The sequence below is a fragment of the Anolis carolinensis genome, unplaced genomic scaffold (genome assembly GCF_035594765.1).
Source record: "Anolis carolinensis isolate JA03-04 unplaced genomic scaffold, rAnoCar3.1.pri scaffold_20, whole genome shotgun sequence".
Classification (NCBI taxonomy): domain Eukaryota; kingdom Metazoa; phylum Chordata; class Lepidosauria; order Squamata; family Dactyloidae; genus Anolis; species Anolis carolinensis.
The window spans coordinates 1,486,533-1,500,091 of NW_026943830.1; the positions used below are offsets into that span (position 1 = coordinate 1,486,533).

The 13,559-nt window shown below is 40.6% G+C and overlaps 1 protein-coding gene across 1 annotated transcript; it reads right to left on the reverse strand.

Annotated features, from left to right (window-relative positions):
* Positions 1-324: 324 nt before the first annotated feature.
* cela1 (chymotrypsin like elastase 1) lies at positions 325-12,808 on the reverse strand. Its single transcript, XM_003216642.4, has 8 exons — positions 12,757-12,808; positions 10,267-10,349; positions 9,370-9,470; positions 6,615-6,740; positions 4,260-4,396; positions 3,256-3,401; positions 1,859-2,008; positions 325-451 (listed from the first exon to the last, which is right to left on the reverse strand). Exons 1-8 carry the CDS (start codon positions 12,794-12,796, stop codon positions 440-442), a joined length of 795 nt encoding a protein of 264 aa, XP_003216690.1. The 5' UTR covers positions 12,797-12,808; the 3' UTR covers positions 325-439.
* Between the last annotated feature and the right edge of the window lie 751 nt (positions 12,809-13,559).

The window sequence follows — 13,559 nt, forward strand, 5'->3', positions numbered from 1 at the left end:
CAAAACAACAAAACTAAACACCCCACAACCTCGAAAATTGACAGCACAACCCCTCATCCATGCCTCTAGGTTGATACAACAAAAAGAAAAATAAAGTCCTAATTAGAGGAAGAGGAACAATTGTTTTTATCCAATTGCTGCCAGTTAGAAGGCTAAGCTCTGCCCACTTGGTCTCCTAGCAACCCACTCAGCCCAGGGGACAGGCAAAGTTAGGCATCAGGCCTCTTCCACACTGCCTATAAAATACAGACACCACCAGACAAGCCACAGCAACGCGTGGCCGGGCACAGCTAGTAATCTATAAAAAAAGGAGGACAAACAAAATAACAGCATGCATAGCTTTATTTTGGGGTTGGATTACAGAAATCATGATGTTCAAAGAAATATTTGCAGCATTTTCTGACCAGGCAATTGCATTAGCTTCCCATGTAGTATTGTTTTAGTAAATGATCTGTAAGGAAAGAATTAAAAATTAAGAAAAAAGGAGGGCAAATATTTGACAGAAAGAAGAGAGTTCTTAAGAGACCAACTTCAATATCAGGCAAATATTATACAGTAATTTGCAAAATGTTTGGAGCTAGTGTGGTGTTGTGGTTTGAGCATTGGACTAGGAGTCTACGGAGCAGTGTTTGAACCCCTGCTCAGTCATGGAAACCCACTTGCTTACTTTGAGCAAGTCCCAGTCTCTCAGCCTCTTTCAGAGGGAATTTTGGCAGACGCTGCTTGTCATGTAACCACATAGTGTCACACTAGAAACGCTCCCACATGTAGCCCCAAACTGAAGCCTTCTATTCTATTGAACCTGGAAGTCCTGCCAGCCTCAAGTCCCAGAAAGAGGCAGCACAGGACACCCATCTCTCTACATTTTCCTTTTTGTTTTGGTGCTCGCCTCCTCTCTTTTGGAGAAAATGCCACAGGATAAGACTCAATGGAGCTCAACACCACATTTGTACCACCATCATAAAACAAATTGTTTAGAAGAGTAAACCATAGGTGCTGACCTGAGCCCTGAATTTGGTGGAAAGGCAGAATGTATATTAACAAATGTAATATAATAGTGAGTTGCTGTGGGTTTTCTGAGCTCTATGGCTATGTTCCAGAAGCATTCTCTCCTGACGTTTCACCCACATCTGTGGCAGGCATCCTCAGAGGTTGTAAGATGTTGGAAACTAGGCAAGTGGGATTTATAAATCCGTGGAATGATCAGTGTGGGAGGAAGAACTCTTGCCTGCCTGAGGCAAGTGTGAATGTTGCAATTCGTCAGCTTGATTAGCATTGAATAGCCTGGCTGCTTCAAGGCCTGGCTGCTTCCTGCCTGTGGGAATCCTTTGTTGGGAGGGGTTAGCTGGCCCTGATTGTTTCTTGTATGGAGTTCCCCTGTTTTCTGAGTGTTGTTCTGATTTTAGAGTATTTTAATACTGGTAGCCAGATTTCATTTATTTTCATGGTTTCTTCCTTTCTGTTGAAATTGTCCACATGCTTGTGGATTTCAATAATAAACTGAGCCGTGCATTTAATGAGTAAGTACTATATTGACATGGTCTGAACTAAGGTATATGTGCAAGGTTTGCTTTTGTTTTTTTGGAAGAATGGATGTAATTAATTATATGCTTTTAAGCTTGAATAATGTAATTTATTGATGATTGTTAATGGTTTTAAATATGTTGTTGTTTTTTTTACTGATTTTGTATGGCATTGAAATTTGCCGCCCTGAATTCCCTTGAGTGAGAAGAGCGGGGTAGAAATGTTGTAAATAAAATAAATAAATAAATGCTTTTAATAACACACCAAAGGTCGGGTGTGACAACTCCCCATTGTGCCTCCCCTCCATGCAGAACCCACCGCAACCTAAACTTACACTGTTGATCCAAGAAATGTAGGCAGAGACCCGGGTAAACACTGTAGGTTTCCGGTAGACATTGCAGCCAGAACTGGAAACAAAGCTAGTGACTCCGTGCACATAGTATGCCCCATTCACCAGGCAATGTAACGGACCTCCAGAATCCCCCTGGAGATCAAGAGAGAAATGGGAGACATATATCACCATAATTTCTGATTTCTCTTATTTGTTGATACCAAGAGCCAAATATCAGTTTGATTAAGCCAAAGAGTGCAATTCACAGATATATATGATATGTGAAAATCATAATTGTATTTCATGAATCTGTCATTTAGAAAATAAGTTGTGTCGTGAGGAAGAAACCCACAGCTTACACATAATTAGACAAATGTTGTTGCTGCTAATTTGTTAAATAGTGTTAACAACAATTTCACCTTTCATTATTTTCTTTTCTCAGTGAAAATCACACTACTTCTAAATAGCAATGATATATTCTCCTAATTTTAATGTGCCATTGGATATTTTGAGTAATTTGTCAAATGATATTTTTAAATCTCATAAATCAAGGAAATGGGCTAACTTTAATAAGTTCTTTCTTTTGCATTATTTAATTAATAGTAATACATATATTTGCAGGCTTTGAACTAGGCTAAGTACAAGAAGGAGCCCCCAATGGCGCAGCGGATTAAACCACTGAGCTGCTGAACTTGCTGATCAAAAGGTTGGTGGTTCGAATCCGGGGAGCAGAGTGAGCTCCCGCTGTTAGCTCCAGCTTCTGCCAATCTAGCAGTTCTACTCACATTTACATGTTTTCGAACTGCTAGGTTGGCAGAAGCTGGGGCTAACAGCGGGAACTCACTTTGCTCCCCGAATTCGAACCACCAACCTTTTGGTCAGCAAGTTCAGCAGCTCAGCGGTTTAACCCGCTGCGCCATCGGGGGCTCCTCCTTGTACATAGCCTAGTCCAAAGCCTGTAAATATCTGTATTACTATTAATTAAATAATGCAAAAGAAAGAACTTATTAAAGTTAGCCCATTTCCTTGATTTATGAGATTTAAAAATGTCACCTGACAAGTTACTCAATAGGTACCACTCTGGTGGGAAGGTAATGGCACTCGATGTGGACATGAATGTGCAGGGTACCTTTTAAAAGTTCCTACAGAACTAAGACACAGATTAAAATCACTGCATGCTTCATTTTTTACTCTACTTTAGAAACTGTAGCCTCAGTCTTATTGCTTTTCTTGACTAGAATGGAACCATTGACTCAATGGGCTTTACTTGTATATGGTTTGACTTGCCAGTCTGCAACTGATACAGTGGATCTATATTTGTTGGGACATGCCATGAGGACTGCAGGCTTCACCAGCTGCCATTCTATAGCCAAGTATTATCTGAGCACTTGCTAGATTACCTGGCATCCAGAGCGTGCCCCATCACCTCCGGCACACACCATGGTATTCTTGACTGTGGATCCCCAATAGGATGAACTGGAGCAGGTTGAATAATCCACCACAGGGAGATAGGCTTCCTGCAGGACCGTTGCCAGCTGTCCATTACCTGTACAAAAAATAAAATCCAGTATAGGCTGAGATTCACGTTGCCCACCTTTTCTCCCGAATCCTTGTGAAAGTGGTGTTCAGATAACTAGCAAGTCTATGTGACCCAGAGATTAGAAAACAACTTTTGGAAAGTAATTCTTTATTTAACTCATCCCCATGCTCCCCAGTAGAAGTTCATTATCATTGTCTGAAAACCGAAATGCTTAAACTGAAGCTATTGTACTGTGGACACATCATGATGAGACATGCCTCACTGGAAAAGACAGTAATGCTCACTAAAAGGAAAAGAGGAAAACAATGTTATAATTGTTTCATTCAATGAACATCACAGCTCTAAGTTTGTACAACTGGACCAGGGGATCTTGATGACTGCGTGTCTTGCATTTTCTCATTCATAGGGTTGCCAGGTCAAAACCAATTGGCCAGAAATTAACCACATTGTTGCTTTTCTCATTGACTTACATAACATGTTTCAAACGAAGACCTGTGGGCTAATCTGGCCCTGCACAATAGCCATGAAGACCAGCATCTTCCAAATCCACCCAGCTATTTTTGAGTTTTCTGCTTTGTCACTTTGGTAAATAGAAATCGACGGTCTGATATCTCTGTATGTGTGGGTTTTTTTGCCCCCTTAAAAGAGCATTGTACAAAATTGAATGCATTGTAATAATTAACACACACACACACACACACACACACACACACACACACACACATTTGGTGACTGCCACCCAGTTTCTCAAATTTGTTTCCTAGAAATGTTATACTGACCCAGACATTTTATGCTTCCGAGGGAGTCTGGAGTGCACCATACCCCTCCCTGGTACCTTGTAGGACTTGGAATAGCAACACTCACTTCTGGTCATGCCCCATCCGCTAATGTAACAGGGATTATTGTTGGGCAGGATCTGGCCAGATGGAGGTAAGGCCCCAAGCTGCACGTAGCTGTTAAGACTTGCACTCTGAGAGAGTTGGAGTAAGGCAATGTCATAGCTATCAAGAAACAGGAGAAGAGCAGAAAGGAAAAAATATATGAGAAGGAAAAAAACGAGCCCCCCAATAATGATGCAGAAACAAGCATGCAGTTTCATTTAGGTGCAAAATATTTTTTAGTTTGTGTGAACTTTAAACGGTTTATACAGGGTCTTCTTCAAATGAAACAAGTGACTAACAAGAAACCCAAGTACAACTACTTTAATTTAATTCAGTGATTCTCAACCTGGGGTCCCCAGGTGTTTTGGCCAATAACTCCCAGAAATCCCAACCAGTTTACCAGTTGTTAGGATTTCTGGGAGTTGAAGGCCAAAAACATCTGGGGACCCCAGTTGAGAACCACTGCTTTAACTGAATACCAAATGCAGTGATCAGTACAATGTTTTTCCAACCTCTCTACTTATTTAACTGCCACATGTTTTCTATGGGCCAGACCTTGTTCTTCAACCAGGACTCTGAGGCCCCATCTACCCTGCCATATAAAATCCAGTGAAGACTCATATACTTCAGTTCAAAGCAGATGATCTGGATTTTATATAGCTGTGTAGATGGGTCCTGAGATTACCTTGAACTCATTTTTGGGGGACTGCAACTCCCAATAGCTATACTGATTGTGCGGGATCCTTGGAGTAGTCCAACAACCTCAAACAAAACTCCATTCAAAGCTCTTGGAAAATGGAAATCACATTTCCATTATGACACAGCAGCTAAGGAATCTAAAGAATTGGGATGATGAGTTGTGCAAACTATAGGAGTATTGAAGAAAGGCCAACATTACGCTTGCACCTGAGCCATGAATCTTTGAGCCAGGTGACTTGATTGTACGAGGAAGGCCTCACCCTTTCCTGAGCCAACACAGACCAACACAGGCAGTGCAGTCTGACAACCTCACCACACAGGCAAATTTATCCATCCTATGACGCTTTTACTTCAGTTCAGGGATGGAGCCCGCCGGATCCCATGAAATGACGTACATCTATTTCCGCTGTGGCTCTGTCCCTGAACTTAGGTGTCATAAGAGGGAGCAACTAGAACACAGGCAGTTTCCTGTATTCTCGTTGCCCACAACGGGGAAGCATGGGTGGAAGCCGAGCGGTGTTGCTTTCTCCAATGGGATAGGTAAGGGGTGATGCAGGCAATGCAGGACACCGGGCAATAGGTTCCCCACACTGACCGCTGAATTTGCTGTGATGCATGGTAAATCCTTCCACCATCACCCACCATGTGGACCTCAATGTTATGAGGTCCAGAGTAAGGCAACAGAAGACTTGTACCAGAGGGTGAAGATTTTGTTGTTGTTCTGTGCATTCAAGTTTTTTTCCAATTTATGGTGATCCTACCATGGGGGTTTATTGGGAAGATTTGTTTTGAGGGACACCATTGCCTTCCTCTAACGCTGAGAGAGTGTGACTTACACAAAGTAACGTAATGGGCTTCCATGGCTGAGCATGGATTTGAACTCCAGAGTTGAAATCCAATATTAAAACCACTACACCATGATACCTTTCAGGCCAGAGACGTGCCATCTCAAGAAACACTCTTCAAGAAGAGAAAAGCCCCTTCTACACTGCCTTATAAAATGTATTATCTGGCAGTGTAGACTCATATAATCAACTTCAAAGCAGATAATGTGGATTATTTGGTAATCTGGATTATATGACAGTCTAGAAGGGGCCAAAGAGCCTGGAACATATAATCTCAATTCAGGGGTAAAAAGAAAGTGTACCATAAGCTATTTCTCATTTAGGATTTATCTCTGCAGAGAGCTAAGATGTGAAGAGCAAGTGAGATGAGTCTTCTACTTGCCGGCTCCTCTTGAACATGGTACTCCCCAAAAGGAGAGAGAGATCACTGCAAACACTATATTGAAGAACATCTTGTCTTTTAAATATCAGTGCTGAACAAGCAGATGTTAGGGTTGATCAACTTGTGCTCAGAGACGCCTTAAAGTACAAATTTTAAGTGGATTGAATCAAACCTGCATTTGGTAGACATGAGCAAGGCTGTTGAGGACTGGGACTCATTGAGGTATCTTATCCATAGGGTTGCTGTGCATTGAAGTCAATTTAAAGGCAATTAACATCTAAAACTGGAAATCCCTAGGTTCTATAGGATGTTGCCTTGGTAATTAAAATGTGACCATAATATTATAATTACGCAGTGTGAAAGGGTCCCACTATTGTCTGCACAGAACCAATATTTTCGAGACTGCACTTACCCTCCAGCCACATTGTTGCTGTTCCAGGATGGGTGAATATATTTTCTCCCCACGCTTATGTATTGTTCTGTCCCTTCATTCTGATAAATGTTGTGGTCGCCCACAACCACACGAAAATTCATGTTTCTGTAGATAACAGGGCAGGAAAAAGGAAATGAGTTATCTTGCCAATTTGGAGTCTTCCCGCAAATGCCAGCAGCTTTATTAATATAATTTCCTCCCCAACATTTGACTGAACATAGTACTTAGCAGTAAATAAAAGAACCTCTCTAAGGCATTAAGGGAGCCACGCCAACATTTCTTGAGATCAGCACTAGACAATAGATCTCCCCTACCAAAATATTTTGAAAATATATTCATTTTTCTTTTGTAGATGAATTTTGTAACAGAACACTACAATACCTAAATCCTATTGTTAAGCACAATAGAGCAGACCAATCGAAACAGTGAGATTTACCTATGTAGGAATTCTCTATTCAACAGTTGATTAAATGAGCTATTTTAATTTGAATTGGAATGTGAAGACCTTCAAGAAGGCATAATGCTCAGACACATTTCAGTCCATTTCATAAGTCACTGTTTACATATTTTGTGTAAAATGTTCTCAAGGTCTTATTTTGATATTTTTGCCAGTCACAGAATTTAAGTTTCCTGCATTATTCTCCCACGCAGCAGCATTTGACAATATAAAGACTATTGATGGATGAACAAAAAGAAGGAATAAGTGGAGATCCTGAAAGAGAGAGACTCAAATATTTAAAGGATGAGAAAGAAGCTCTGGGCTGGAGTCTTGTATTAATTTCTAAATGGCTCTACCACCATGAATCTGAGAAACATGTTTTAAAATTAGGATCAATTAATATTTTCAGTCATGTGGTCCAGCTGTTCGGATGCCTTTCACATTTCAGTTATAGTGCTACCACCTTGGTTTTGTAGTTTAGTTTTTGAGAACATACTGCAAGTTTTTTCTGGTGTGAGAGAATTGGCTGTCTACAGAGACATTGCCCAGGGGACGCCCTGATGTGTTACTGGGAGGCTTCACTCATGTCTCCACAAGCTAGAGCTGACAGAAGGAAGTTCACCCCATCTTGCAGATTCAAACCAACAACCTTCAAGCCAGCAACCCAGCCTTCAGGTCAGCAGTTCAGCTGGCAAAACAGTTTAACCCATTGCGCCACCGCAATGTAGTTTGGTGAAACACTGGAGGCATCTCTGAGAAGTCTAAATGCTCCTCCTTATACTCCAAATCCCAGGATTTTATGAGGTGGAAACATAGCAGTTGAAAAGAAATCATAATGCTAGGATTGTGTAGTGTGAAAGCAGCTAGCTGGTCATTTGGTCACAACGCAATATAGTGGATGGTAATTTTATACAGTAGAGTCTCACTTATCTAACATAAACGGGTCGGCAGAACGTTGGATAAGCAAATATGTTGGATAATAAGGAGAGATTAAGAGAAAGCCTATTAAACATCAAAATAGGTTATGATTTTACAAATTAAGCACCAAAACATCATGTTATACAACAAATTTGGCAGAAAAAGTAGTTCATTGCACATTAATGCTATGTAGTAATGACTGTATTTACGAATACCAAAATATCACAATGCATTGAAAATATTTACAAAAATGCGTTGGATAATCCAGAACGTTGAATAAGTGAGTGTTGGATAAGTGAGACTCTACTGTATGTGGAGAAGATCTTGCTGGTCGCTGAGTATATTATAATGGAAACTACAAATGCCAGGGCTCCCTAGGATGGAACTGTAGAAGTTAAAGATCAGGCAGGCCCCTACCCTACTCTCCTTCCGGAAGAGCCTAAAAACCTGGCTCTTCCAAAAGGCCTTCGAGGATTAATCTTTGTAGGTTGATTCATCTGCCCACTCAACAATAGGATGCCTGGCCATAATTACTTGCACTTTATTGATTATTTTAGCCATGAAACTACCTCTCCCATGTGATGTCATTCTGTACTTTGGCCCAGATCTGTTTTTAGCCTCCCGTTTTTAATATTTTATGCAGTATATTGATTTTTATGACTATTTTACTGATGTTGATGTCTTATTGATGTGTAAAATTGTTTTTACTGTTTTATCGCTGTTATTGTATTTTTATGTCGGGCATGGCCCCATGTAAGCCGCTCCGAGTCCCTCCGGGGAGATGGGGCGGGGTATAAAAATAAAGTTATTATTATTATTATTATTATTATTATTATTATTATTATTATTATTATTATTATTATTATAAAGTGGTATGAATGTGTTGTGACTGTGTAGAATGACTATGCCTTAGTCTAGAGATCCCAATAAGACACAACTAGCAGAATGATTAGTTTGTACTCCTGTGTAAAGTGCTATTGCGGTTCAGAAAATACAGGCTGGGCTGGTTCACCCAACATGATACTTCGTAGGCAGAACTTATAGTGTTACATTATAATATACAGTCCCTTTATGCAGTTGGAGGAATCTTTCAAAACTGTCTATGAACACAGGGGAGATGTTTGGTAAATAAAAAAAGGGGACAAAGAGAACATCAATTTTCTTGTACTCCAAGACCATTATACACAGTTGGGCACGCAATCTGAAGACAGAAGACACAGGGGAACAAAATAATACATTTCTGCCATTTTTTTAAAATTTCCAAGGAAACTAAATGGACCCCAAATTACCTAGTACTACTTTCCCTGTGCTTCTCTCCCCACTTAGCTAGAACCCCTGATGAAAAATACACTTGTTCCCCATGGTAGGTAGAGTCACCTGTCCACACAGTGAGCTGCTGTCATCACCCAGTTTGGTCGCAACAATGTCCCACCGCACGTGTGGTACCAGCTGCCTCCCGAAGCGTACTGGAGGGAAATCTGGATAAGGAATTAAGAGAGTATTGTATTTTCTCTCACCAAAAGGACCACTAGATCTATAAATATCTGTATTAATTGGGACAAAAATGATGGGCACTATCTGTAGAAACTGATTACGGCAGTAAACCACTCACTGAAAGCACATATGAATTAAATGCATGGCACGAAAATATTTTTGAGAGCTGTTTGTAATTATGGAAGCCAGGAGGGAAGAAAATGACGCAAATCATAATTTTTGTAATAAGGCTCTAATATGAGAGCATATGAAAAATGTTTCAATATGGGCCACTCTTAGGCATACTCGCCTATTTACTTTGGCTTGAACATTCAGATATGGCAATAGCCAAATGTTACAAGAATTGTGTCTTTGGTGCCACCTAGGCTCGACCTACACTGCCATAGAAAATTATCTGCTTTGAAATGGATTATATGACAGTGTAGATGCAATCTGGATTATCTGATTTGATAATCTGGATTATATGGCAGTGTAGATCCAGCCTTAGTTGCTTTTCTTCCTGTCCACCTTTGGAATGTAACTCTTTGAGAACTTGTCTGATGTTCAGTTTAGCCCACAGTCTAAAGGACTTTCCTTCCTCTTAACATTTTTAAAAAGCAGTCAAGGAGACTTCAACTTGGAACAAAGGACTTGGAGTAAAGGTGCTTTTGTGGTTGTCCCATTGCCTATTCAAAACACCCACTCCATAACTCCCTCCCTCCCTCCCTCCCTGGTGACTTGACATGTCAAAGCGGGAGTCGAAAAGACCTGGATTTTCTGGAAAGAAGACAATATGTTTACCTGTGATGGCCATGCATGCTTCCTTGCCTCGTAACCCCCAACAACACGTTCATTTCCCTTCAGCGGCTCCTCTGAACAGTGTCCTTCAAAAGCAATATGGAATCAACATCACAATCTATGCCGTCAGATACAACAAACTGACCTTTCAGTGACTACTGATAAGCCACTTTGAGTCCCCTTTGGGGCGGAGGAAAGCAGGATAGAAATGAAGTAAATAATATACTGAGAGAGACATGGTCATTTATAGTGCCTCCTATGTGCATCCCTGGCTGGACATTTAAAGAAGGAACCATGGAGTATTTTTGAATATCTGGTCAGAGCTGATATTGTCTGCATTATATCTAGGGCTGGTCCTGTCGTGAGACAGAGTGACACGACTATTTCACACTGCAAAATCCTGATGGCATTCATTTGGCTGTTCTTTCTGACAACAGCCAGCATGATATAGTGGTTTGAATGCTGGTCTATGACTCTGTGGAGACAAGGGTTTGTATCTCTGCTTTGCCACAGAAACCCATTGGGCAATTCTGGGCAAGTCTCACTCTCTTAACCTCAGAGGAAGGCACAGGTCCCTTTCTGAACAAATTTTGCCACGATAAATCAGGAATGACTTGAAAATACCCAACAACTCATCTTTACCACTAAGACATTGGTAAACGTAGAGGAAATAGAAAAGAAGACGTGGATTTGTTTAAATACAGTACTTATGAGTCTTTTGGTCTTGAACTGGAGAAGATGCCTTCTACGAGGGAACTCTCAAAAAAGAGGCCCAAGGCTGATCTTACCATTACAATGGGAAAGTCAACTCGGGTGACAGATTTGGGGCATCATGAAAAGCCAGCAAACCAACTGCTGGAGTGACAGGCAGAAGTGTTGGTGGGATTTTCTGCCTCAACTGCCTCAGGAGCTGGAGCAACTTGGTTGGTCCTGTTTAATCCATACCTTTCTCCCTCCTGCAACAAAATGTCTAGCTTCATCATCCTAGCTTCTGGGACTCCTTCTCCACTAATGTATCAAGATAATAATGGTCCAATATGAGTGTTGTAAACAATACGTATATTAGAGCACCATATACATAATATGCTAACTAAATCATTACTATGTCCTCTGAAATCATATAAGACTAACAATAAAATAATATCTATCTCAAAATGTCAAAACAAACAAGTAAATATACAAGTTTCCGTAGTCCTGGAGGGATTTTCTATATATATATATATATATATATATATATTTACTTGTTTGTTAATCTTAGATGATTTCAGAAGACTTAGTAATGATTTAGTTAACGTATTATGTATACGTAATACTCCACCCCGGTGGCGGAGTGCGTTAAAGCACTGAGCTGGAGACCGAAAGGTCCCAGGTTCAAACCCCGGGAGCGGCGTGAGCGGCCGCTGTTAGCCTCAGCTTCTGCCAACCTAGCAGTTCGAAAACATGCCAATGTGAGTAGATCAATAGGTACCGCTCCGGCGAGAAGGTAACAGCGCTCCATGCAGTCATGCCGGCCACATGACCTTGGAGGTGTCTATGGACAACGCCGGCTCTTCGGCTTAGAAATGGAGATGAGCACCAACCCCCAGAGTCAGACATGACTGGACTTAATGTCAGGGGAAACCTTTACCTTTACCTTTATTATGTATATGGTGCTCTAATATACGTATTATTTACAACACTCATATTGGACCATTATTATCTTGATACATTGTTTATAATAAACGTCTGTGTTCTTGACTCCTTCTCCACTGCCATATAAAATCCAGATTATCTGCTTTGGATTATATGAAAGTTTTTTTTCTGTGTCAGGAGCAAATTGAGAAACTGCAAGTCGCTTCTGGTGTGAGAGAATTGGCCATCTGCAAGGACATTGCCCAGGGGACGTCCAGATGTTTTGATGTTTTTACCATCCTTATGGGATGCTTCTCTCATGTCCCCGCATGGAGCTGGAGCTGATAGAGGGAGCTCATCCATGCTCTCCCTGGGTTGGATTTGAACCGGCAACCTTCAGGTCAGTAACCCAACCTTCATCAGTCCTGCTGGCACAAGGGTTTAACCCACTGCGCCATCGGGGTCTCCTTATATGGAATTGTAGACTCATATAGTTGGATTAACTATTAGTACTTTGATAATCTGGATTATATCCCAGTGTAGAAGGGGCAAGGGTGTTTCCAGCCAAGGAAGGGCTGTTATCTTACAATAGACTATCATTTCTTGTCCTGAAGAATTTTGGCCTGTTAGAGTAGATAGCAGGATAGGCCATGCAGTGCCATTGTAGTTTAACATCCGAGTATTTTCCTGCAGAGAAGCTGAAAACGCTTCTATATTTATTGTGGAGAAGCAAAACTATATTGCTTCAGCCTTACGGAAATATTGTTTTTAAACTGTTTAATATATTAAGAATGTTTTTACTGTCTTACATTTCGGGGTTTTAAAAATTCTATTGTCCTTTTTAATTTCCATACAAAAATATTCCAGCTCCAGATTACTTACCAAGAAGGACAAGAGCGGCGAAAACAACAAGCCTCAGCATGATGAATGACTGTCCGGACTTGATCTTGGGTATGGCTCCTTTTATACTTTAGGAATCCCACACTACAGAGATAGCAGCCCATTCTTGGGGGCCATGAGAAAAAGTACAGGTGACTCGGAAACACAAACACAGAATGACCTCGCTCTTTTTCAATCTGCGTTCGGATGACGGATAAGGTTGAAACATCTGTTGAATTGCCCTTGTTGTGGATTTAACTTTTTTATATATTTGATTCTTCGTGGTCAGCATATTCTCTCTAGGATTCTCAAAGTAGTCGACCATAGAGTCACACTTGAGACACTAGAGATTCCTAGTTATCTCAGATTTAAAAACAGTGGTTTTTTTTTTTTTTACTTTTTCCTATTTTTATGGGAACCCTGCACCCCAAGCCTTGCAAAAGTGGAGGGTCTTCTAAATTATATTTGGTTTTAAACATCCAGCCTTCCCAAATTTTGGATAATGCTTTAAAATTTTCTTATAGACTTTTAACTCAATCTTCTGGTTGTATTTCTTTGGTGGGGATGTTGGTGATTGAGAGGGCTACATTTCTAATCTAAGAACACTTAGATTCCATAGGTGAAAAACAGGAGTAAAAGATTAATGTTGGTATTTCCCATTCATCAACACTTAGGAAAAAGTATCTCCCAGAGCAGAATTTCAAAAACATTTTTTTGAGTTGCTGTGAGTCTTTTGGGCTATATGACCATGTTCCAGAATTTGTTTCAAATTTTTCAAAATCACCTGGTGCTGGATCCAGATGTAG